We start from the raw sequence: 22,835 nt of genomic DNA, 5'->3' as shown, positions 1-22,835 counted from the left end.
AGGAGGAAGGCTTGACCTTGGTTTTTATTTTGAACCCTTTTCCCAAAGGTGCTGCTAAAAACCTGCTCCTGGTGTCCTAGAACCCCTTGTCTGCTCGGGGGCAGTGTCCCTTTGCCTGGACACTCTCTTTTTAGTCTAAGCCTGTGCTGGCAGTCATCCCAGAGGTTACCCCGTCAGCACCTGCGTCATCCTCCCCCCTCACCCCCCCCAGGAGCCAGGGTATCCCTGGCTGTGCTGCCCAGAGAATCTGCTGTGGGAGCCCCCGCTGGGCTGATGGGGCAGTGGGGTTCATGGAGAGATCGGAAGCCCAGCTAGATGGGAAGGAAGTGTCACTAAAGTGTCACTGGCGCTTTTCAGTTGTACCCACGAGCTGGGCAGGGTGGTCCCCTCTAAGCCAGAGCCTGGTGTGTGAGGGACCCTTCTGATGGCTGCCCACCCAGCTGCCGGGGCTGGGGCTTCTCCAGGGAGGCAGTGTTGGCTAGTCCTTCCGAAGGCCGGAGGACAGGATGCTCTTGCTGCCAGTTCCTAAGGCCACGGCTCCCAGGAGGCAGGGTCAGAGTCCCCGGAAGGGGAGTAGTATGGAGCAGGCAGACCTGGACCCTTCTGTCTGCCTCTGTAGGAGGCCCCTGTGTCAGTTACTGGCTTCCTCTCCACTTCTGCAGCTCTCTGTCAGGAGGAGGCCTGGGGTAGGAGGCCGTGCCCTCACATGTGACCCCCTTCCCAGGCCTTTGCTGGCCAGAGTCCCCAGCCTGTCCTCTTAGGGACCAGTGTTCCTCCATCTACTTTCTTCCCTTTCCAGAGGTCCTGCCACCTTTCTCAGTCCACCAGGAGGCGGTCGAGAGCCTCCTCCTATCATGACACTCCCATTTCCCCTTCCAGGTGCTTGGTTCTCAAGGCAGCCACTGCCACCTGCTCTGCTCATGCTAAGCTGGCAGAGGGCACAGATCCTCAAGGGGGAGCAAGGCCAGCCACACTCTCGGTTTCATGCCCAGAAAACTGCATTTGGGGGGCTGTGTGCCTCCCCCCACCCTTTCCCTGACTCTAGCCGTCCAGCCGCAGCCCCTTCCATCTTGGATGGAGCCGGGTTACTACCTGCAGACCCACGGGGTGCTGCATCCTGTCCAGGCCCCACAGGGCCTGCAGATTAATGTTCCCAGTCGCTCGTGCTTCCTGCTTGTGTGGGAACAAGGCTGTGTGGCAGAGCCCGCTGGCCGCCCCGCCACCTGCATACCAATGGGACTGAGGCTGCGACTGCAGCACAGGACCTAGCATCTCTGCCGCGGTGGCAGCGGCTGTGCAGGAGCCCTGGTGGGAGAGTCCCCTCGCCTGAGCCCGTGCCCTCTCTGCAGGGCTCCTGCAAGGGAAGCCAGCACTGCTGGCGGCAGTTCCAGCCCAAGCAGGGTTATCTGCTGGGAGCCAGGAGCACTTGGACCCCTGCCCTTCCCTGGGCGGGCGGGCGGGCTGGCATCCGGCTCCCGCAGCCCCGGCACTGCCGGGAGCAGCAGGTTGAAGCCTGTCCACCTCTTGGCTGAGTGATCAGAGTGCCATGGGCCAAGCCAGCCTCGCCTAGGAACAGATAACACTCCGGCCAGCCTGGGACCTTGCTGAGTGTTTCCAGGGCTGGGGACACCTGAGGCTGGCTGCTGGTTCCTTGCTGCCACCCTCCTTTTGCACCCTGGACAGGGCCGGCCACCTCCAGAAAGGGCCTCTGTAGTTTCCCAGGGCCTTTCCTCCTGGTGCTGGGGCAGGACATGGGTTAGGAGGGAAAGTGGGTGAGTGTGTGTGTGTGTAACCCCACCCTCCTGGTCACATCTGGCCACTCCTGCAGATGTGGCTCTGGCCTTCTGGCCGCAGAGTCGTCAGTGTGGCTGGCGGGCAAACCACAGAGGAATGTGCCCGGCAGTGCTGGGGGAAGAAGGGCTAATGGGGAGCATGAAAGACACTATGCTCAGGCTACCTTCCCTCTCCCATCTCCAGTGGGTCCCAGGAGCCATGTTCAGCCGTGAGGGTAGCATGGCCTTGGCCTTCAGCAGGCCTTGTCCCTGCCTTGGGGGGACACTCATTCAGTGCAGGCTCCCTGGAGAGATCCAGGCTCACAGACTGCACTGGGTGTGGGAGCCTTTCTTAGCTCAGCCCTTAGCCCCCCTCCCGGCTCCCTCTCCACTCCTGATAAGAGATGGCAGTGGGGGCCTGGGCGGAGGCCTGCTCGCGAGGGCAGGGGACACCGGCAGCCGGCAGCATGGTGGGGTCTTTCCTTCTCCAGGCCTGGGCTGGAGTGGGCCTCCTTGCCGCCGGAAAGTCTGCCCAGCTCCCTGTGGCCTCCCTGGGCTGGAGTGGGGAAAGTGAGGGCTGTCTTTGGAGAAAGAAGTGGAAAAGAAACAACATGGTCTGGCCCTGCCTCTCTCACTTCCTCCTTTCCAGGCAGTGGGTAGCTTGCCTTCCCTTTCCTGCAGGCGTCAGGAGGCTTTGTGGGGTGTGGGCTGGGCTTGGGGCTCCCTGCTGGCGTGGTGTTTGCCCAGTTGCCCTGGCAACCACAGGGCAGTGGTGGAGAATGACATTCAGTGACCAGAGGACAGTATACAGGGATCAAGAGGTCGAGACCCATCTTTCCCATAAGCCCATTGGAATCTTTTGCCACTTCCTGGGGCCCCTTGGTCCATGGTCCACGTGGGGGCCTGGACGCAAGGTCTTGGGACCCAGCAGGTCCCTCCACCCCTTTCCCCTTTCCCCGCGGGTTCTCCCTGGGACTGGAGTTCTGAGATCTCTGCCTTGGCTCCAGCCAGCCCCCCCTGCCATTACCCTTCTTCCTGTCTGATTCCCTTTCCTTTCCTGTCTCCTCCTCCCACCTCCTCCCTGCGCCTGCCCGCCCATTCTCTCTCTCTTTCCCCCCTCCCCCCAGGCACAGCTGCTGTTTGGCTCACTCTATATATAGCGGCATTTTCAGGGTAATTACAATAAAACTGTTGAAAGGAGATAATCCAGCAAAGGAAGCGAGTCTGACTCCCAGCCCCCTCCTGTCCCTGGTTTGGTGCAGCCCTGCACCCCCCCTTTTCCTGCGGCCTCCTGCTCCCACCCCACCCCGTATTCCCATAGCCTCTCCTGCCCGCCCCATCTGCCCTAGCTGAGTGTGGGGCAGAGAAAAGGGGAACGGATAGGGATGCCCAGAGGGTCTCCACAGGCCTCTCCTGGGCTTACTGAGGTCCCTGGCTGCTAGCCACATTAGTTCTAGAACTAACGTCTGTGCCTCGGTTTCTCCTGTAGTATATAGGCCTCTTGGCAGGGATTGTGTGGTGTTGAGAGGTGAGGGGGAGGAGGCACAGGAGCGACGGTGGTTAAAAGTATAGGATTTGGAATCACATCTTGGTTCATTGATCACCTGGCTGTATGTCTTTGGTCACGTTACTTACACCTCTCTAAACCTCAGTTTCCTTATCACTAAAGTAATTCACATAAAATGCCCAGTGGCCTTAACTACCAATGACGATATTCTTTGTTGAACACTCATGATCTTCCAGGTACCCTGCTTTGCTTATGCATGTTTTCTTTCTTTTTTCTTTTTTTAATAAATTTATTTATTTATTTTTGGCTGCATTGGGTCTTCGTTGCTGCACGCAAACTTTCTCTAGTTGCGGTGAGCAGGGGCTACTCTTCATTGTGGTGCGCGGGCTTCTCATTGCGGTGGCTTCTCTTGTTGCGGAGCACAGGCTCTAGGCGCGTGGGCTTCAGTAGTTGTGGCGCACGGGCTTAGTTGCTCCGCGGCATGTGGGATTTTCCCGGACCAGGGCTCGAACCTGTGTGCCCTGCATCGGCAGGTGGATTCTTAACCACTGCGCCACCAGGGAAGCCCTGCACGTTTTCTTAGTGAAGTTCATGGCTTCGATCTCATTTAATTAAGGCAGAAGGCTGTATCCACAGAGCAGAGGGATTTGACCCCCCCCTCCCCCATTCTCTTGGGGTCTAGTAGTCCTGCCTGGTAGCTTTCTGGGCCCCAGGCATGGCAGCCAGGGCCCGGTGGGGTCTGGGATGGCCCACTGACCCCTTCCTGTCTCTTCTCCCCGCAGTGGAGGTGAAGCCGGTGCTGCCAGGAGCCATGCCCAGCTCCATGGGGGGCGGGGGAGGAGGCAGCCCCAGCCCCGTGGAGCTGCGGGGTGCGCTGGCAGGCCCCGTGGACCCCGCGCTGCGGGAGCAGCAGCTACAACAGGAGCTCCTGGCGCTCAAGCAGCAGCAGCAGCTGCAGAAGCAGCTCCTGTTCGCTGAGTTCCAGAAACAGCACGACCACCTGACCCGGCAGCATGAGGTCCAGCTGCAGAAGCACCTCAAGGTGAGCGAGGGAGGGCGCGGGGGTGGGGGGCCACCCAGACCTCTGAGCCCCGCCCGGACCCGGCTCACCCGGCCTCGCTCCGCCTGCGCCCCTGCAGCAGCAGCAGGAGATGCTGGCGGCCAAGAGGCAGCAGGAGCTGGAGCAGCAGCGGCAGCGGGAGCAGCAGCGGCAGGAGGAGCTGGAGAAGCAGCGGCTGGAGCAGCAGCTGCTCATCCTGCGAAACAAGGAGAAGAGCAAAGAGAGTGAGGCCTGGGGGCGCCCGGGGCCAGCTGGGACTCCTGCCCCGCCCCACGCCTCCCAGCCGTGGGGACCTGGCCCCAAGCTCCCGGCTCAGCTGTGCCCTGTCCCGCAGGTGCCATCGCCAGCACTGAGGTGAAGCTGAGGCTCCAGGAATTCCTCTTGTCGAAGTCAAAGGAGCCCACACCGGGCGGCCTCAACCATTCCCTCCCACAGCATCCCAAATGCTGGTAAATGGCCCTTGGCAGGCATGGGTTGCAGAGGTGTCCTGCTCAGGGGCTGCTTGGCTGCAGGATGGCAAGGGGCTCCTGGCCTGAAGCCATATAGGGGCCCTGTAATCTCTGCTAGGAGACGACACTCCCACCCCTGTTCGTCTCCTCGCTGCCCTCCCCAGGATCCATTTCCTATCCTCATATGCAGTGGATGTTTCATAAATGTAGATTGCTTGGTGGCCGGTCCAGCTGGCTGGGTGATAACCTACATCTGTTTCCATCCCCTCCCTCCACCCTGCAGGGGAGCCCACCATGCTTCTTTGGACCAGAGTTCCCCTCCCCAGAGCGGCCCCCCTGGGACGCCTCCCTCCTACAAACTGCCTTTGCTTGGGCCCTACGACAGCCGCGATGACTTCCCCCTCCGCAAAACAGGTGAGTGAGTACAACCTGGCCTCCCAGGATATGGGGGGGGGGGGTGGGGGGGCGGGCAGAGGTGGGAATGGGGAGGGGCCAGGCTAGGCTGCAGGTGTGTCCGTTTGTGTGCGTGTGTCTGAGCCCCGGCTGCCTTCTCCCCAGCCTCCGAACCCAACTTAAAAGTACGTTCGAGGCTAAAGCAGAAGGTGGCCGAGCGGAGAAGCAGTCCCCTCCTGCGTCGCAAGGACGGGACTGTCATTAGCACCTTTAAGAAGAGAGCTGTTGAGATCACAGGTGCCGGGCCTGGAGGTAAGGGCTCCTCTCCTGTCCCTGTTCTGAGGGCCGGGGAGTGGGGGGTGGCTCCGAGCAGGCCCAGGTGACAGCCACTTCTCCCGTAGCGGCAGCCGTGTGTAACAGCGCGCCAGGCTCCGGCCCCAGCTCTCCTAACAGCTCCCACAGCACCATCGCCGAGAATGGCTTTACTGGCTCAGTCCCCAACATCCCCACCGAGGTACAGGCCTGCCAAGGGCTGGGCGGGTGGGCCAGAGCTGCTTTCTGTCCCGTCCGGCCTGTCTGGCTGAGAGTGCCCAGCAGGGACCCCTCTGCCTGTGTGGACAGGCTAGAGGGACCTATTGTCCCGAAGTGGGATCTGTCCCACGGGCCTCTGAATAGCTCTGATCTCTCAGTCCCCCCAAGGTGGGGCTTGGTGCAGGAAGTGGGGCGCCATTCAGAGCCCTCAGCCTTGGCCCCAGGTGGCCCCCCTTTGCCTGCTCTCATGCTTGTCTCTCCCAACTGCTCCCCAGATGCTCCCCCAGCACCGGGCCCTCCCTCTGGACAGCTCCCCCAACCAGTTCAGCCTCTACACGTCTCCCTCTCTGCCCAACATCTCCCTAGGGCTGCAGGCCACGGTCACTGTCACCAACTCGCACCTCACCGTAAGTACGGGGAACATACCCTGTCCTCCCTCTGGTGTTGAGGTCTTCGGCCCTGGATGCCCCCGGCTGGGGCTGTTGTCCTCCCAGGGTCCTGATGGCGATCAGATGGCCCTCCCCCAGAGCTGGGGGTGGGCAGAGGGTAGGTGAGGGATGCTGGTCCAAAGTCGGCAGGACTGGGGGCAGTATAAACCCCTCCCTCATCCCCATCTCCTCTCCCCAGGCCTCCCCGAAGCTTTCGACGCAGCAGGAGGCCGAGAGGCAGGCCCTCCAGTCCCTGCGGCAGGGTGGTGCACTGACGGGCAAGTTCATGAGCACATCCTCTATCCCCGGCTGCCTGCTGGGCGTGGCACTGGAGGGCGACGCCAGCCCCCACGGGCATGCCTCCCTGCTGCAGCATGTGCTGCTGCTGGAGCAGGCGCGGCAGCAGAGCACCCTCATTGCGGGTGAGTGGGCGGGCAGCTGTCCAAGGAGGGGGTGTCAGGCCCCCCCATTCTGAGGGCTCAAGGAAGGACCATCTGTCAGGGAGAAGTAGCCAGGGATACTCACCAGCCCTGTCACAGCTCCCTTCCATGGCATCATTGATTTCTTCCATATTCTACATACGTTATTGAGTACCTACAGCCGGCCAGGCACTGTTCCCGAAATCTGCCGTCGTAATGGAGCTCACATTCCAGAGCAGTGCTGTCCAGTAGAAATATAATACAAGCCGTATGTGTACTTTGAAGTGTTCTAGTGGCCACATTAAGAAATGTAAAAAGGAACAGGTGAAATTAGTTTTAATAACATGTATTTAACTCAGTATATCTAGGATACTATCATTTGAACATAGAATGAATATAAAGAGTTAGCAATGAAATATTTTGTTTCATACCGTCGTTGAAATCTGGTGCGTATTTCACACTTAGAGCACATCTCAATTGAGACAGGCCATGTTTCAAGTGCTCAGTGGTCACGTGTGGCTGGCAGCCATGGGATTGGACAGCGTGGCTTTGGACAGTCAGCCCATAAGTAGCTGGTGGCATCAGAAGAGGTTCTGCTTAAAAGACACATGATCCTGGCCTCCAGGCTTCCCAGCTGGGTGGGATCCACGTCCATGATCAGGGAGGTCTTGCAGTTGGGGAGAACTAGTCATTGTTCTCGCACACGGGGGGCCCGAGACTGTACGTGCTCGTAAGTGAATCCAGGAAGTTTTGCTGGAGGTGGTGGCTCTGAGCTGCGAGACTGTTCAGTTGTGGGGAGGAGGAAGAATGGGGCTCAGGTTTGGGGGCAGGGTGCTCCAGGCCCCTCGCAGGTTTTTCCTGAGTATGGAGGCGCCGCTGTTCCAGAAGAGGGAGAGTCGCGGGGTGGGAGTGGGAGCCTGGTGCCCTGACAGTGATGGTTACTTCCCTCTCCCCACTACCTCCACAGTGCCGCTCCACGGGCAGTCCCCGCTGGTGACGGGTGAGCGCGTGGCTACCAGCATGCGGACGGTGGGCAAGCTCCCTCGGCACCGGCCCCTGAGCCGCACTCAGTCCTCGCCGCTGCCCCAGAGCCCCCAGGCCCTGCAGCAGCTGGTCATGCAGCAGCAGCACCAGCAGTTCCTAGAGAAGCAGAAGCAGCAGCAGCTGCAGCTGGGCAAGGTGAGCCGGGAGAAGCAAACATCCAGGGCCGTGCTGGGGTCAGGACACAGAGGGTGCCGGGCTGGCAGGGGGCTGGCAGGGGGCTGACACCCAGGCCACTCCCCAGGCTGCATCAGAGGAGCCGCCTTGCCTTTCTCTAATTCACATCAAAGGTCTGTATGGGCTGGGCGGCTGCCTGCCGGGGAGAGAGGAGGGAAGGATAGAACCTCCTGGGCCACGGGCTGCACAGCTGCGCCCCCTCCCAGCTGATGTGCCTCCTTGCTCTGCTGCTAGATCCTCACCAAGACTGGGGAGCTGCCACGGCAGCCCACCACCCACCCCGAGGAGACAGAGGAGGAGCTGACAGAGCAGCAGGAGGCCTTCCTGGGGGAGGGAGCCCTGACCATACCCCGAGAAGGCTCCACGGAGAGTGAGAGCACACAGGAAGACCTGGAGGAGGAGGAAGAGGAGGAGGAGGAGGAGGAAGAGGAGGAGGAGGAGGAGGAGGAGGACTGCATCCAGGTCAAGGATGAGGAGGGCGAGAGTGGTGCTGAGGAGGGGCCCGACTTGGAGGAGTCCAGTGCTGGTTACAAAAAGGTGCCCCCTCCGCCCCAGCCCTTGATCACCACCCCTCTGTCCTCCCCCGTATCTTTCCACCTTTGCCCTTCCCTCTCCCCAGTCTGCAGTCTCCAGGCTGTGTAGGAACAACTTTTTAAGAGTGAAAGGGGAGCGGGAAAGAGACAAGGGGCTGTGGAAGGGAGGGAGCTGCTTGTGTCAGTCTCAGAGCTGTCTGTGCCCCGTCTGCCAGCCCCTCCCTGCGTCTGTGACTGCCCCCGCCTGTCTGCTTCAATGTGTGTGTGTGCACGCGCGCGTGCGTGTGCACGTGGTCTGTGTATATCTGCGTTTCTGCCTGCGTAGGGCCGGTTGTGCGTCGGTCTCTGCGTGCGTGTGTACACACACGCCCCCGCTGTTACTACAGTCTGCCCTGGTGCCTAGCACGCACTCCATTCATTGCGGACACAGCTGAGCCCTCCGGGCCTGACTCATCCCACCCCCTCTCACACCCCCGTCCCTCCCAGCCTCTTACCTCAATGCTACTCCGGTAGCATGACTCATCACGTCCCCCCCCACCCCATCTCTCCCCATCTCCTCGGAGATGGAGATGAAGATGGCTAAGGCTGGAGTGTCTCCTGTCCCTGGAGGGAGGAGGGTGGGGGGAGGAGGCGATACAGAAGAGAAGGGCTGGATTCAGGCCCTCCACCCCCTGGGAGGCCACCTGTCCTCACTTCCATTTCAGACTAAGCCTCACCCAGGCTCCCTCCCACTCTCCTCCTTCCCAGGTGTTTGCAGATGCTCAGCAGCTGCAGCCGCTGCAGGTGTACCAGGCGCCCCTCAGCCTGGCCACTGTGCCTCACCAGGCCCTGGGCCGCACCCAGTCCTCACCTGCTGCCCCTGGGGGCATGAAGAGCCCCCCGGACCAGCCCACCAAGCACCTCTTCACCACAGGTGAGCCCCGCGCCCGCACGAGCTGTCCTCACATCATGTGCGTGGCATCCAGCCTTGGGCATCGTGAAGAGATAAGATAGAGCCCCTGCCCTGGAGAGATGGCCAGGGCCCCTCAGAGCATCCTGAAGGGAGGGAAAGCAGGCCTTGGCCCCCTCCCTCTGCGCCATAGCCACCTGTGGTAGTGGTGGCAGCCTCTGCCTCAGTGGGAGGGTGGTGAGTGTCCCTACCCGCTGGGGCAGCGTCTTCCTTCAGGGACCCACTCCACCACTGCTGAGGGACCACCAGTTTTGCGCCCTCGCCACACAAGCCCTGGAGGCCTAGGTGGAGGGAGCCCACTGTCTCAGTTTGGTCCTGCTCTTCTAGTTCCCTCTCTGCCCTGTGAGGTTAAATGTGAGGCCTCAGTCCATTCCAGAAGGCTCTTCCATGTGAAACTGCCCTGTGCTGGGCTCTGAGGGGGCACAGATGCTTGAGGACGGTCCCGACTCACCAGTGGGGTGTGTCGGGGGGTAGAGGGGCAGCACACAGGGGCTGTGACAGGAGGGGGAAAGGAGGGTGTGCCATGAGGTCAAAACCGATGGGGGTGTCAAGGGCGGCCTGGTGGAGGCTTGAGGAGCAGGGGGGCTTTTGACAGGCGGTGGTGGGGGAAAGGGATTTCATGAAAAGAAGAGGGGCAGGTGTGTGGGAGGGCAGCTGGGGGGGCTGTGAGGAGGGGCTGGGACCAGGGTGGGCTGGGGAAAAGCTCAGTGAGCTCTGCTGAGGATGGCGGGGGCCAGGCTGTCACACAGCCCAGAGCAGTGCTGGCTGACAGGTGTGTCTCTGGCCCAGGTGTGGTCTACGACACGTTCATGCTGAAGCACCAGTGCATGTGCGGCAACACACACGTGCACCCCGAGCACGCTGGCCGGATCCAGAGCATCTGGTCTCGGCTGCAGGAGACAGGCCTGCTCAGCAAGTGTGAGGTAAGGGAGCCCCTCCTTCCAGCCTCCACCTCAAACCCAGCGAAAGCCTTTGTGTTTCCCCTATCGGGGAAGCCTCTGTCTGGGTCTCTTCCTCATTCTCTCTTCAACCCCTGACTTCAGGGCCAGGCCCCCCAGGCACCTCCCAGTGCCATCCCTTGTAGCCTGGTTCCCCCATGGTCCCCAGCTGAGTGGGGGAGGGTCCTGGACTGGGTCCCTGGGGGACCAGGGCATTCTTTCTCAACAACCTTTGGATCTCCCGAGGCGAGAAAGTGGCTCCATGTGCCCCAGGCTGTGGGGCAGAGAGAGGGGCTGGGCCTCGGGGGAGCTGGGCCTGCGGTGCCATCCCTCTCACCGGCCTCTCTTCCTGCTCTCCCCTGGCAGCGGATCCGGGGTCGCAAAGCCACGCTGGACGAGATCCAGACGGTGCACTCCGAATACCACACCCTGCTCTATGGGACCAGCCCCCTCAACCGACAGAAGCTGGACAGCAAGAAGCTGCTCGGTGAGCTGGCCGGCCGGTTGCGGGGGTGGCGTGGGCCAGGCCAGGTCTTCTGCCCCGGCGGGACGGGGGCTGTCAGGAAGACCACCACTAGGGTAGGCAGGTGGGTTCCCGTGGGCGCAGTTGCTACATTGCATGCCTCCAGAGGGCGCCATTCACACAGACTACATGCTGGTGAGATGTGTGCAGGAGGATAGGAGGTGACAGGTCAGGCCTGGTGATGGGCTTCGCCCTTCTCCCTAACCTGTCAGGCCCCTTTTTCTCCCTGCCATTTGCCCCAGAGGTAGGATGCCCCACCCAGGACGGGGGACAGACATCTCCCAGCTGGCATGGGCTGCAGAGGCCCGTCGTGTGCTGGGGCCTGGCCTTCTTTTTCTGTGATTGAGCTTCCTGCCCTCTGCACACCCCAACCTGCGGCTCTGGCAGTTGAGGCAACTTCCAGAGTAGCTCTGTCCCTCTTCCCTGCAGGCCCCATCAGCCAGAAGATGTACGCCATGCTGCCTTGTGGGGGCATCGGGGTGAGTAGGGCACCTGCCAGTGGGGATGGGTGGGTGGTGCTCCCAGCTCCAGCCCCTCCCTTCCTGCCCACCACAGCTGCACCCCCATTCTCGCCCTCCCCCTGCAGGGGGCACGCTGAAGCCTGCTCTCCTGCCCCCGCAGGTGGACAGCGACACCGTGTGGAATGAGATGCACTCCTCCAGTGCCGTGCGCATGGCGGTGGGCTGCCTGGTGGAGCTGGCTTTCAAGGTGGCGACGGGGGAGCTCAAGGTGAGTGTGTGTGGGGCCTTGGTCCTGTTGCCTCAGGAGCGGGGGATGGGGTTAGCCGTGGTTTTCCTGTCACTAAGGCACCATCCTCTGTAATCTCAACTCTCAGGTGCAGGCGTGGGGAGGAGGTGCCAGCTCCAGGCCAGCTGGGGGGTGAGGGGTGAAGAGGGAATGACCAAGAGACACTAATGTCTGTGCTCTCATGGGTCTCATGTGGCCCTCGGCTGGCATTCCTAAAGGTTGTGGGATTGATGCTTATGACTTATGCTCTCATCCTGGCTTATGCTTCTCTCCTTCTGTGTCCACCCACTTCGTGGCCACCTTGCCCGCCTGTCTGCCTCTTGTTTCTGTCCCTCCGTCTGTACCTCTCCAGAATGGTTTTGCCATCATCCGGCCGCCGGGACACCACGCGGAGGAATCCACAGCCATGTGAGTGCCACCGCAGCCCTGCCCCAGACCCACTGCCCTCACACCATCTCCCTCTCAGCAGAGCTGATGCGCGTGTATCTGTGAGCAAACATCCACTAAGGCTGACGACCTGCCCTCTTCTCCGCTCACCCCCCCAGGGGATTCTGCTTCTTCAACTCTGTAGCCATCACAACCAAACTCCTGCAGCAGAAGCTGAATGTGGGCAAGGTTCTCATCGTGGACTGGGTAGGCAGTGGGCTGGTGGGACCAGGGTCAGCCTTCAGGAAGCCTCCACCCCAACCCCACGCCCTCTTCCTCAGGTGCCCCGTGCTGGGGCTGTTAGCCCAGCCCTCACAGTCCCATGGGGCCCCCTCCTCACTAGTGGAGACTCGAAGTGCTTTTAGCCCCTGGTCCACCTTGGCCCCCAGCCCGCAGCCTTGAGCAGCCAAGGAGATTTTCTGCCTTGAGTGGTAGAGACAGCTCCTGCCGTTGCTAGAGCCCCTCTTGACTGGGGGCTGACCATGTGCCAGACACGTGGTGCTGCTTCGTGGCTGCCTTGCTTCCTAAGTAGTAGGATGTCCATTTCGATAAACGGAGACACTGGGCTGTTGGGGGACTTACCCAACCAAGGTTACTTAGCTTGGGATGTTGGTACTGGGTTTCAGATCAGGCCTGTCGGCCCCGGCATTTCTGCTCCTGCTGCCACGCTGTGCTTCTCCGCCCCTGCCTCTCACAGAAGAGGGAAAGGCCCCTACTGCTCGCTCCCTGTGAGGAGCAAGCCTCAGCAAGGAGGGATCTAATCTCTTCAAAGCCCAGCTTGGGCTTCAAAGTTCATAATGTTGGGTTCTTCTTCAGAATGCATCTGTTTGCTTTCAATTCCTGACTAGCCGTGCTGTTTCCGTCCACACTGCTGAGCAGAGTGGGCTCGCAGGGAGATCCACCACATTCGTCCCCGGGCTTTGTGTCTCCTCTGTGCAGTGCCATGTCCCGGCCCGCAGACCCTGGTTAGAAAAGCGTGGGGCGATTCCGTGGCGAACGGAACACAGATGCCCTGTAGCTAGTGGTGGGCTGCACCCCCAGAGTCCACCACAGGGTCGGGGTGGGCCAAGTGGAATTTTGACCTTTGGGTCAGAGCCTGGGCCTTTTCCCTGATGCTTCCACCCCTTCCCACTAGGACATTCACCACGGCAATGGCACCCAGCAAGCATTCTACAACGACCCCTCCGTGCTCTACATCTCCCTGCATCGCTATGACAATGGGAACTTCTTTCCGGGCTCTGGGGCTCCTGAAGAGGTACAGCTCCTGGGCTCAAACGTGGGGCCCTCGGGGAGATAGCAGAATGGGACCTGGCAGGGAGCCATGGAGGCCCGTGGTGGTGCTGGTACCTGGGGAGTCTGGGCTCCTAGTGGGAGGACCACGCCAGCCAACTGCCCCTCCATGCAGAACAGAGGTCAGTGGAGTGAGGGCTGGAGGCAGGGCTGAGGGCGGGGCAACGTCTGGGATCCCCAGGCAGTGAGAGTAACCCCTCCCCCACCGTGCTGCCAGGTTGGCGGAGGGCCGGGCGTGGGGTACAATGTGAACGTGGCATGGACGGGAGGTGTGGATCCCCCCATCGGAGACGTGGAGTACCTAACGGCCTTCAGGTGGGGACTGAGAAGAGCCGAGGGAGGGGTGGGAACCCCCGGGCCCTGCCGTGGGTGGGGCAGAAGGCACTCAGTTCCGCGTGGGTGGAGGGGGTCGGCTCTGTCGGGGGCAGAGCCGGGTGAGGCCTGGCCGAGCCACCTGCCGGGGTCAGCTTGGGCCCTCCCTTTGCAGGACAGTGGTGATGCCCATTGCCCACGAGTTCTCACCTGACGTGGTCCTGGTCTCCGCCGGGTTTGATGCTGTTGAGGGACACCTGTCTCCGCTGGGTGGCTACTCTGTGACCGCCAGATGTGAGCCTGTGGGGGGATCGAGGGAGGCTGTGGAGCAGGAAGATGGGGTCGAGTGGGAGGCTGGGAGGAGGGTTGAAGGCAGGTCTAAGACTTGGAATCATCCTGGCGGCATCCTCCCACTCTCCCTCTGCCAACCCTGGCCTTGAGGGGCAAGCAGGTGGGGGCAAGTGTCTCCTCCAGGAGTTGTAGGGATGGAGCTCGCTGATCCCTCATGTTTCAATGGTGGTTTTTCATGGTGCTCCTTAGGAGACGTGTAATTGGATCTTTTTAGCCTCTTACGTTTTGTCTTTTACGGAGCATTTAGTCCATTGACATTGAATTTTACTATATGGATATCTATTTGGGTTTAAATCCACCATTTTCTTTTGTGCTGTTTGTCCCATCTCTTGTGTTTCTTTTTCTCTCCTTTCTTACTTTCTCTTGAATTGAGTTTTTTCTTTAATCGTTTCCTCTTCCTCCCTTCACCCGTCCCTAAAGGTTTTGGCCACTTGACCAGGCAGCTGATGACGCTGGCAGGGGGCCGGGTGGTGCTGGCCCTCGAGGGAGGCCATGACTTGACCGCCATCTGTGATGCGTCTGAGGCCTGTGTCTCCGCTCTGCTCAGCGTGGAGGTGAGGGGTGCACAGCGGGACTGGGGGAGGTGGGCCAGCAGGCCAGGGGGTAAGGGGCCAGTGAGGGAGGGTCCCTTTCCTGGGTCAGGCAGCACCGAGGGCCCTTGGGGAGGTTTTCCTGATTCCTGAGGACAGGTGGTGGCCAGGGAAGGCTTTCTAAATAGAGGTTTCCCCAGAAAGGCTATGCTTGCCCCCGTCATGGGGCTGAACGGCGGGGTGGTTAGAGGGGCAGCGACTCTAAGCCTTCTCTTCCTTTCCCTGCCAGCTGCAGCCCTTGGACGAGGCAGTCTTGCAACAAAAGCCCAACGTCAACGCAGTGGCCACGCTAGAGAAAGTCATCGAGATCCAGAGTGCGTGGGCACAGGCAGAGGGACTCAGGGCCCAGCTTGCCAAGGGGGCGGAGCTTGTGTGACGCCAGGGCTAGGGCTGGGGGTGTCCGTACGTTTGGGGGTTTCTGGCTGTCCCTGACCCCCGGCCTGTCCCTCATCCACAGGCAAACACTGGAGCTGTGTGCAGAGGTTCGCTGCTGGTCTAGGCCGTTCCCTGCGGGAGGCCCAGGCAGGTGAGACAGAAGAGGCTGAGACTGTGAGCGCCATGGCCTTGCTGTCGGTGGGGGCCGAGCAGGCCCAGGCTGCTGCAGGCCGGGAGCACAGCCCCAGGTGAGGTGCCCCCCACCTCCCTGCCCTCACCCAGACTGGTCCCCCCCATCCCACATTGCTTCAGTGCCCTTCCCTGTGCTTGTGCCCACAGGCCGGCAGAGGAGCCCATGGAGCAGGAGCCTGCCCTGTGACGCGCTGGCCCCCATCCCTCTGGGCTTCATCATTGTGATTTTGTTTATTTTTTCTATTAAAAAACAAAAAGTCACACATTCAACAACGTGTGCCGTGTGGGTCTCTCAGCCTCGCCCCTCCTGCTCCTCTAAGCTGCCTCAGGCCCCCGCTTTCCCCCCATGGCCCATGTCTCAGCTCTAGAAGTTCGCGCCCTCTGTAGGGCGAGGGGTACCCTTTCCAGCCCTTCCTTCACGTTGTATCCCACACCCACTTCCTGCATTCTGTCTTTGTGCCCCTTGGAGCTTGGGCCAGCTCAAGGTGGGCCTGGGGCCCAGATAGCACCTTCCGGTTCTGGGGTCCCCCTGAGTGAGGAGAGAACAGTAAGTTTGGTGCCTTGGCTTCAGCTGACTTAGGGGGAAATGCCTTAATTTCACCCTCCTCCCCTCTCCAGCCCCAGGGGAGGATCCGGAGGGTCCCTCTACAGTCTTAAGATGTAGAGTGAAGGGGAGGTGGGCTCCCGCCCTGCGATTCTCACTCTTTTCCCCCAGTGTCCTCACCATCTCCACACAGACCCCTCTCTCCTCCTCCCTTCTCCTAGCCTCAGCACCGAAGGGAAGCTTTGTGCTCTAGGATGTGGGCCTGAGGTCTGTGGGCAGGGCTGTTTTGCCTTACCCTCCTCAGGGCCTGTTTCCCCTTCTCAGGAGCTGGAGAGGGTGAACGCATGTGGGGAGGTTTGGAGCTGCACTCCTAGGTTCTGAGGGGCCAAGAGGAGCCACAGAACCAGGCCTGCTCTCCATCTTACTCTGTCGGCCTCCCTGCCCCTCTGCTGGCACAGTCTGGGGAGCGGGGAGAAGGTGGTCCCTGCAGGGGGGCTCCAGGCTGGTGAGAGCCCCCCTGCTGTTCAGGACCAGATTTCCCCAGCCATCCAGCGTGCTGCAAGCAGAAGGGTCAGTGGCCCACCTCTCTCCTGGGGCCTTTGGCTTTGAAGCCTGGGGATGGTGAGTGGAATTTCTAGAAGGGGCAGGGCCAGAGCCCAGGAGTCTGCCCTCAGCTGTAGCTTCCCTCCCTCCTGGGCTTCCTTTGTGGGCCACCAGCCCAAGGGAACGAAGACCAGGATGGGGCTGGGTACTGCCCTTTCTCTTTCCCAGAAGCCCTGCTAGCCTTCTTGTTTCCAGGGCTAGGAGCCCAGAAAGCTTCTAGCGAATGCTCTCCAGCCTGTGGGAAACCAAAGATGGGAAGCAGCTCCTAGGGGGCTGAGTCTTCCTCCCTCCTTCTCCCCAACACCGCATATACTTTCTTTCCTCCCGTCCCCAGGGCTCCAACAATCTGTTTACATATTTATTATCCTAATGGGGGCCTGAGCAGGGTTGAGGGAGCCAGGAGAGGGGCAGGAGTCCCACCACCATTGGTTCATTGTGCGCTTGTGTCTTGTGTGTTGTTAGTGTGTTCTAGATCCTCCTGGGGGATGGGGATGGGGCTGGGCCCAGTGTACCAGGCCTCCCCAGGCTGAGCCCCAGCTCCGGGCCGCTTACCCTCCCTCTCCCCTCGGCCGGTCTGGTTCTCATGTAAACCCACTCCTTGCTTTGTCTCCTTGGACATGGATTTCAGTTAAGTATTTTGTAAACTGTTACACTGTGTGTCCTTGTGTAAATAAACTTGTTTCTGACAGTGCCTTCTGGGGCCAATGTCTCTGTTCTCTGGGCTCTCAAATGGAGTTGAGGGTCTCATTCCCCCTCCTGGCCAAAAAAAACTACTCTTCTTTTCTCCAGCCCTTGGACTAGCCAATTTAGGAAACAAGAGGCTGGGGTGGGAGGGAGTGGGATCTCTGTCCTGTGGGTTAAGAACAAGGTTTCACTGAACGTAGCCACAGCATCTCCTGGGACCTCTGTGTGGCCTACATGGTGATGGTGGGGAGGGGGCCCAGGGCTGAAGGTCTCCCTGTTCCTTCTGACTCTCAGTCTCTGAGGGCACAGGGTTGAAGCGGGAGCAGAACAGGTGGCCTGGCAAGGGTTCCACCTGCAGCCACACAGGCAAGTCCAGTGGAGATGTGCAGAGTCAAGAGAGGAGTCCAGAGGTGTGGAAGGGCTTTATTGGGGCTGCTCTGAGCCCCTCACAGTGTTACAGGAACCCACTGGTCTCGCTGTTGCCTTTGCCCTTTGGGGACTTGGGAGGGAAGGCAGGAGGAGGACCAGCCTTCCTGGGAGAGAGAAGGCCCTTCTTTGGGGCTGAGACCAGGTGGTGGGAGAAGTAGAAAATTCACCATGAGCAGGGCCTGTTGGGGGCTGGAAGGGGACGGGGCTGCCTCCCCGGAGTGTGGAGGTCACGGAGTGTGGGCTTTGTGAGAGGGAAAGTGGTAGTAGGAGGCACCTAGAGTCAGGAAGAGCGGATGGGTGGTGCTTCCTGGGCACTGAATGTGTGCACCAGCCAGGGCACGAGGGCCAGGACCAGGCATGGCCAGAGGGTGTGCTTGAGGAAATTGAAGATGTAGAAAAGGCTGATCTGAGGGGGGTAGCCCAGCCAGTCCAGGGGGCCCAGCAGCCCCATGGCCAACACAAGGCAGGCTAGCTTCTGGCCGTGTCCCAGGTATGCCCGCCGCACCTGGGCATAGCAGGGGGAGTGAAGGGCGATGCCCAGACCCAGGGCGGCCCCTGAGTCGCGGCTCAGAGAGGCAAAGGGCCGGCTGTCCAAGTGCACCCACTCAGGCCGCTCACACCACTTAGAGGCTAGGTTGATGGACCTGTGGGGAGCAAGAGTCTTTGCCAGGAGAGAGATTCCCCTGGGTCCTAGAGGGCTGATGGCTCTCCACCCCTTTGGGGCCTACTGCCATGTTCTGCCGTGACCCCAGGAGACTCGATGTTTGTGAACAGCTAATGTGTCCCCTTTCAGCTACAATGAACCAGAGACCCACCAGGCCAGGTACAGACCCCAACTTGCCCAAGCTTCAAAGCAGGACTTACCAAGAAAGATCCAGGCCCAGTGTAAAGAGGGTCCAATAGATGAGGCTGGCACCCAGCAAGAGGGCCAGTGAGGTCAACCCGTAGAAGCTTAGCTCCCGCTCCATGGGCACCCGGGGGGTCATCAGCCAGCCCAGGACAGCACCTAGGGAAGTGGGGTGACAGCAGCTTCAAGGAGTTTGAGGATATGACCCCCACCCCGAGCCGCAGGGTAGTTTGGCAGGAGAAGGGGGGCCTTGGGGTTGGCTGTACAATGGGAAGATCATACACTGGTCCTCCCACTGCCAATGGCACCCTCTGGGTCCACCCTGTTGCCCCAGTTGCTCACCAGTTATTAAGCCAGCCAACACCTGGTGAGGGAAATGTGCTAAGAGGAAGACCCGGGACAAGCCGACCGCCAGCAGGAAGGTGCAGTAAGCCAAGCTAGGTACCACCCTCACCCAGCGGCTAAAAAGAAGAGAGGCAAATGGTTCAGGAGGTGTCCACGCACAGCTGGGCTTCCCTCAGCACCCAGGCACCTCACAGTTTGACCAGATGCCCTGGGGTCTGCAGAACTCCAGCTCCCAGGCTGCCCTGCTGCTGGGTCTTTTGGGTCCAGGGTACCATCACCCCTGCCCCCGTTGGTGGGCAATGCCAAGGTGTACCTGTGGGTCCGAATGGCCACTTGGGAAGAGATGGCCGTCATTATGGGCCAAAGGGCTGCTCCTGTGATCATACAGTGTCCGGAAGGGCTGCCTGCCGGGGGATTCAGAAGCTTGTGGTGAGAGGATGCGGGTGGAACCCAGGTGCCCCTGGTGATTGCTCAACACAGCTGCCTCCCCGTGGCCAAGGGGAGAGCCTTCCTCCAGCACTGCCCCTTAGCTCCCTCTGCCCTGAAGCCTTCTTCGTCCCCGCCTGAGGCCACTGCTCTCAGGCTTCTGCCTTGACCTCGGCTCTTGGCTTTACTCTATACAAAGTTGGCAGCTGGCACGCTGGCACGGGTGCTCTTCTCCTATAATTCAACATGGTCTTCCCTGGGTCTCTTTGTTCTCTGGCCCAGTAACTGAGAGGCTGGGCCTTTGAGTAGGTTGCCGCAGCTGAAAAGTACTACCAAACACTCACCGAACCCTAACCACATTGGGAGAGGGAAGTTTGAGGCTTCTCACCTGGACCAGTTTCACAAGACGAGGGGAACTGGTGAACCTGGGCTGGAGCCTGGCTGTAGTACCCAGACTCATGGACCCACCAAAAGGGCCTGTCTCCAAACAGAAACCTAGAAGAGAACAGATGCAAGATGCCATTACACACACACACAGCCAGGGGAATGGGGGTTGAGGCAGAAGGACACCTGGAGTACTCTGGAGGGCTTACAGGATGGAGTCAGAAAGGGTGTCCAATTCTGTGCCATTGCCTTGCCAGGGTTTTTTACCTTGGAACAGGAGAAAGCATGCTATTTTTTAAAAAGTGATAAGGAGGCAAGAGATTGTGGTGTGTGCATGTGTGTGCTCTGAGATGCTCAGAAGTCCCATTCTTATTAGCCCTCCCGCTGCAGGGCCAGCTCTGCTCTTGTCATCTATAGAGAGCCCAGGACCTGCCCCTCGCCTTCCCTCCCCAGACCCTCATTGACCCTTCTGCTTCCCCTCTCTCCATTTCCCAAATTCCAGCCTGAGTTACTTAGGTAAGACTCTCGTGTTTGAAAAGGGGAGTGGGGAATGGACAAGGAGGCTGAGAGAGAATAAGGAAGACAAAAAAGTTCAAAATCCACTGGCTTAGCCAGGTGCTTCACTGGACCCTGGGAAACACACTGCAGAGGCTGCTGTGGCCAGAAAGAGAAAAGGTGGGAGAGCAGAAGAGATGCTGGCAGGAAGCCAAGTGCTGGGGAGGGAGGTACAGAAGGGACTTGCCTCTCCCTGCCAAAAAGTGAGCCTGGATCACACACCAGATGCTCAACACATACTTAGGAAATGAATAGGGGCTCTGCCATGTGGGGGGCATTAAGAGTGTCTACCCAAGGGGGTGGTCTTAGGGGAACAGGACTAGAGAGGAAGGCTTATACAGACTCTGAGGAAGGAGAGCACAAAGCAAAGAGCAATTCAGTAGGAAGGAAATGATCAGACAATTGCTTTCCGTTTACAGTAGGGATGAAGCCCTGGCTGAGAAGAGCGGAAGGGAAGGTATTTTGTTTTTCAGCAAGTCATTCCAGCCCATCCATTCAAATGTCTCCTATGAACCTCCCTTCCCTCCCCCAGGCTGGCAATCTGGCAACAGAGACAGTGGTGAGGGGTGAGGGGAGGTGCAGCTGCACACCCAGCGGGAAGTATAGCTCCCTTCTGCACCCAAGAGAGAACAGGTGGCACAAAGAGATACACCCCAAGGGCCCCACCCACTTGCCTGGGGTTCCTGGCTTCTAAGTCTGTGTGCAGAGCCTACTAGTGAATGAAGGGGAAAAGGGAGAAGAGAAAGTGTTCCCTGGAAGGCAATGCTTTAGCCCAGTGCTTTTCGAAATTTACTGGGCACACAAATCGCCTGGGGTCCTTGCTAAAATGCAGATTCTGATTCAGTAGCTCTGGCCTGGGGCCTGGGATTCTGCATTTCTAGCAAGTTTTCAAATGCTCCTTATGCTGCTGGCCATGGTCTGGGGGACCACACCTTAATCTGCAAGCCTTTTCTGTCCTTAGCCGCTAGTGTGAAGCCTGGCACAAAGCATGCTTCTTAAAAACTATGTCAAATAAACGAATGAATAAATGAATAAAAGAGTGAGTTGAGAAGCAGGACTTTCTGCTACTTAAGTCACCACAGATGCCTATTAAAAAACAGATTCCCAGCCCCTCCCCTGGAGTTTCAAAATCAGTCTGTCTGCGGTGGAATGGGGTATTTGCATTTTAAATACGCCCCCTTAGGTGATTTCTCTGATCAGGCCCGTTAAACACTAGTTTAATGATTAGGATGGGGACTCTGAGGTCCAAGATGCACAAAGATGCTCATAGCGGAAAAGTCAGTGGCCACGGGGTAGGGGTGGGAGGTCTTAAGGCCATGGGTTCACTGTCGGGGGGTGGGGGGGGAAGCCAGGCCTTTGAGGCAGCTGACGAGAGAGATCAAGGACTGCACAGGGCTCAGGGCCTTTGCGGGTGGGGGACCAGGACGCCGGAGGGCTTCGCTGTCTCACCACTTGAAGACGAGGTTGAGCCACTCGGTGATGAGGCTGATCCAGAGCACCGCGATGCCCACCCGGCGAGAGGCGTAGTAGGCCACGGGGAAGTAGAACAGAAAAAGGCTCTTGGGGTCGCCCAGAAAGGTGACCCAGAGCCACACGTTCTCCAACCAGGGCAGCTGGTTCTGCAGCGCCTCGGCCATCGCGATGCCGGCGCCCAGCGTGGACTCCATGGCGACCCCGGGGCCGGCCCGGCCAGGGTTTGAGCTAAGGCGGAAGCCGAGGAATCCAGGCGACCAGGAAGCAGCTCCTCAGGGCCCTCCAAAGCCCACCCTTCGGATCCGAGGCCCCGCCCCCTGGCGGTGGCCGGGAAAGTCCCGCCTTCCTGCCCCGCCCCCGGCAGCCCCAGGCTCGCGCGAGCCCGGCCTCCTGCCGGTACCGTTTCCTCCTCCTGCGCTCTTCCCGGGCCTCCCTCTCTACTGGGCAGCGCAGGGGACAAATCTTTTCGAAGGCGTTTCCGCAGAGCCCCACGTGGCTGCTATTGCCGGCACGTGGGCAGAGGGCGTAGAGGCGGCTCCAGCTGCTGTTCCGGGTCATGGGACAGACTAACCTGAGGGTCGGCGGTGCGTCCAGGGTCCCTCCTTTACTTCTGTGAAGATGGATATGTAATATCCCGGGCCAGGATTCCTGCCAGACCAGACCTTTCTCCTCCAGTACCGCTACCCTCCAAAAATATTTCGAGATCTCTTGGAGAGAAGGCTAGGGACAACCCCTGCTCCGGGGAGCCGGGCATCCCTGGTCGGTGCTGAAGCGGGCCCCTACGTTTGCACACACAGCTGGCTAATCGGTACACGCCTTCCTCCCCCAGCCCAAGACTCTCCTGTTTGAATTCGTCTGCTGTTGATTTGGAGGCTGACAGATCAGCCTCTTGATTTTGAGGGGTCATCCCTAACGGCTTGAGAGTTGTTACGCATAGCACAGTCTAAATCACCCTTCCTCCCAGTTCTGTGCTCGCCTTGCCCCTCTCCTTTCGTCATCTTGTCATCTAGCCTTCCAGAACCCCGCTGGGCAGATAAACCATGAGATAGTAGCTGGGTTGGTAAAGGAAGAGGAGAGGCACACACCCACGACAAAAATTGGAATAATCCTTTGGAGGAACACACAGAAAATAGAAATTTCAGCTATTCTAGGTGAGGTCTTGCCTAGAGGCAGAGGTGAGGTGGGAGGAGACTGGTGAAGTGGTTCCTTCCTACCTCAAGCAACTTTGTTCTTGGAGAGTTTTTGAGGGGTGAAAATGAGAATGTAAATTTGGGTTCTTCTTGGAAAGAGATTAATTTCACTAATTAAAAAGGTGTGGGGAAAGGAAGCTGGATACAAATCTCATTTCGCTCCCTCGCTAAATGTTTTTCAATTGCCCCAAGGAAAAAGCCTAAATTTTCTTAGTCTTTGAAAGTTTGCTTGGCCTCTAGCCAAGACAACCTTTACCAGCCCAGTCCCACATTCTGTTTCATGATATTTCTGAGCTACTTTATGCTCCCTGAAATCACCAAGCTCTCTCCTTTCAGGGGTCCTGACGTCTGC

At 59.4% G+C, this 22,835-nt stretch overlaps 2 protein-coding genes and 1 long non-coding RNA gene across 7 annotated transcripts in view; 2 read left to right on the top strand and 1 right to left on the bottom strand.

Moving 5' to 3' along the window:
* HDAC5 (histone deacetylase 5) overlaps positions 1-15,276 on the top strand; it is a 34,684-nt gene extending 19,408 nt beyond the window's left edge. For 3 of the 4 annotated variants that reach the window (XM_082371480.1, XM_082371479.1, XM_082371478.1), the window contains 24 exons: positions 4,062-4,321; positions 4,419-4,563; positions 4,674-4,788; positions 5,072-5,202; positions 5,347-5,493; positions 5,583-5,695; positions 5,988-6,119; positions 6,340-6,562; positions 7,527-7,738; positions 8,012-8,314; positions 9,058-9,223; positions 10,049-10,182; positions 10,564-10,684; positions 11,150-11,199; positions 11,342-11,449; positions 11,820-11,875; positions 12,013-12,100; positions 13,029-13,148; positions 13,401-13,498; positions 13,671-13,789; positions 14,267-14,400; positions 14,666-14,750; positions 14,894-15,059; positions 15,151-15,276. In XM_082371480.1, the coding sequence (XP_082227606.1) occupies positions 4,062-4,321; positions 4,419-4,563; positions 4,674-4,788; positions 5,072-5,202; positions 5,347-5,493; positions 5,583-5,695; positions 5,988-6,119; positions 6,340-6,562; positions 7,527-7,738; positions 8,012-8,314; positions 9,058-9,223; positions 10,049-10,182; positions 10,564-10,684; positions 11,150-11,199; positions 11,342-11,449; positions 11,820-11,875; positions 12,013-12,100; positions 13,029-13,148; positions 13,401-13,498; positions 13,671-13,789; positions 14,267-14,400; positions 14,666-14,750; positions 14,894-15,059; positions 15,151-15,190 (3,266 nt within the window). In that variant the 3' untranslated portion in view covers positions 15,191-15,276. Of the gene's footprint in view, positions 1-4,061; positions 4,322-4,418; positions 4,564-4,673; positions 4,789-5,071; positions 5,203-5,346; positions 5,494-5,582; positions 5,696-5,987; positions 6,120-6,339; positions 6,563-7,526; positions 7,739-8,011; positions 8,315-9,057; positions 9,224-10,048; positions 10,183-10,563; positions 10,685-11,149; positions 11,200-11,341; positions 11,450-11,819; positions 11,876-12,012; positions 12,101-13,028; positions 13,149-13,400; positions 13,499-13,670; positions 13,790-14,266; positions 14,401-14,665; positions 14,751-14,893; positions 15,060-15,150 lie in introns of those variants that run through there. The other variant, XR_014238325.1, reaches the window with a different exon arrangement.
* A 115-nt stretch (positions 15,277-15,391) lies between these two features.
* On the top strand, positions 15,392-16,843 carry LOC309618179. The gene is made up of 2 exons (XR_014238342.1): positions 15,392-16,024; positions 16,058-16,843. It is a non-coding gene; the product is annotated as an uncharacterized lncRNA (long non-coding RNA).
* Positions 16,844-17,237: 394 nt separating this feature from the next.
* On the bottom strand, positions 17,238-22,271 carry G6PC3 (glucose-6-phosphatase catalytic subunit 3). 2 transcript variants are annotated; one of them, XM_082371527.1, is made up of 6 exons: positions 21,270-21,730; positions 19,270-19,376; positions 18,769-18,859; positions 18,453-18,571; positions 18,128-18,269; positions 17,238-17,907 (listed from the first exon to the last, which is right to left on the bottom strand). In XM_082371527.1, the coding sequence occupies exons 1-6, from the start codon at positions 21,485-21,487 to the stop codon at positions 17,544-17,546; spliced, it is 1,041 nt and encodes a 346-aa protein (XP_082227653.1). In that variant the 5' UTR covers positions 21,488-21,730; the 3' UTR covers positions 17,238-17,543. The 2 variants fall into 2 exon arrangements, with proteins under 2 accessions (XP_082227653.1, XP_082227654.1); XM_082371528.1 differs by lacking the exon at positions 18,453-18,571 and having other exon boundaries at positions 21,270-22,271.
* Between the last annotated feature and the right edge of the window lie 564 nt (positions 22,272-22,835).

This window comes from Balaenoptera borealis (genome assembly GCF_965194805.1).
Source record: "Balaenoptera borealis genome assembly, chromosome: 20".
NCBI classification, from domain to species: Eukaryota; Metazoa; Chordata; class Mammalia; order Artiodactyla; family Balaenopteridae; genus Balaenoptera; species Balaenoptera borealis.
The sequence above is the reverse complement of the archived record's forward strand: the minus strand, read 5'-3'. Positions and strand labels throughout refer to the sequence as shown.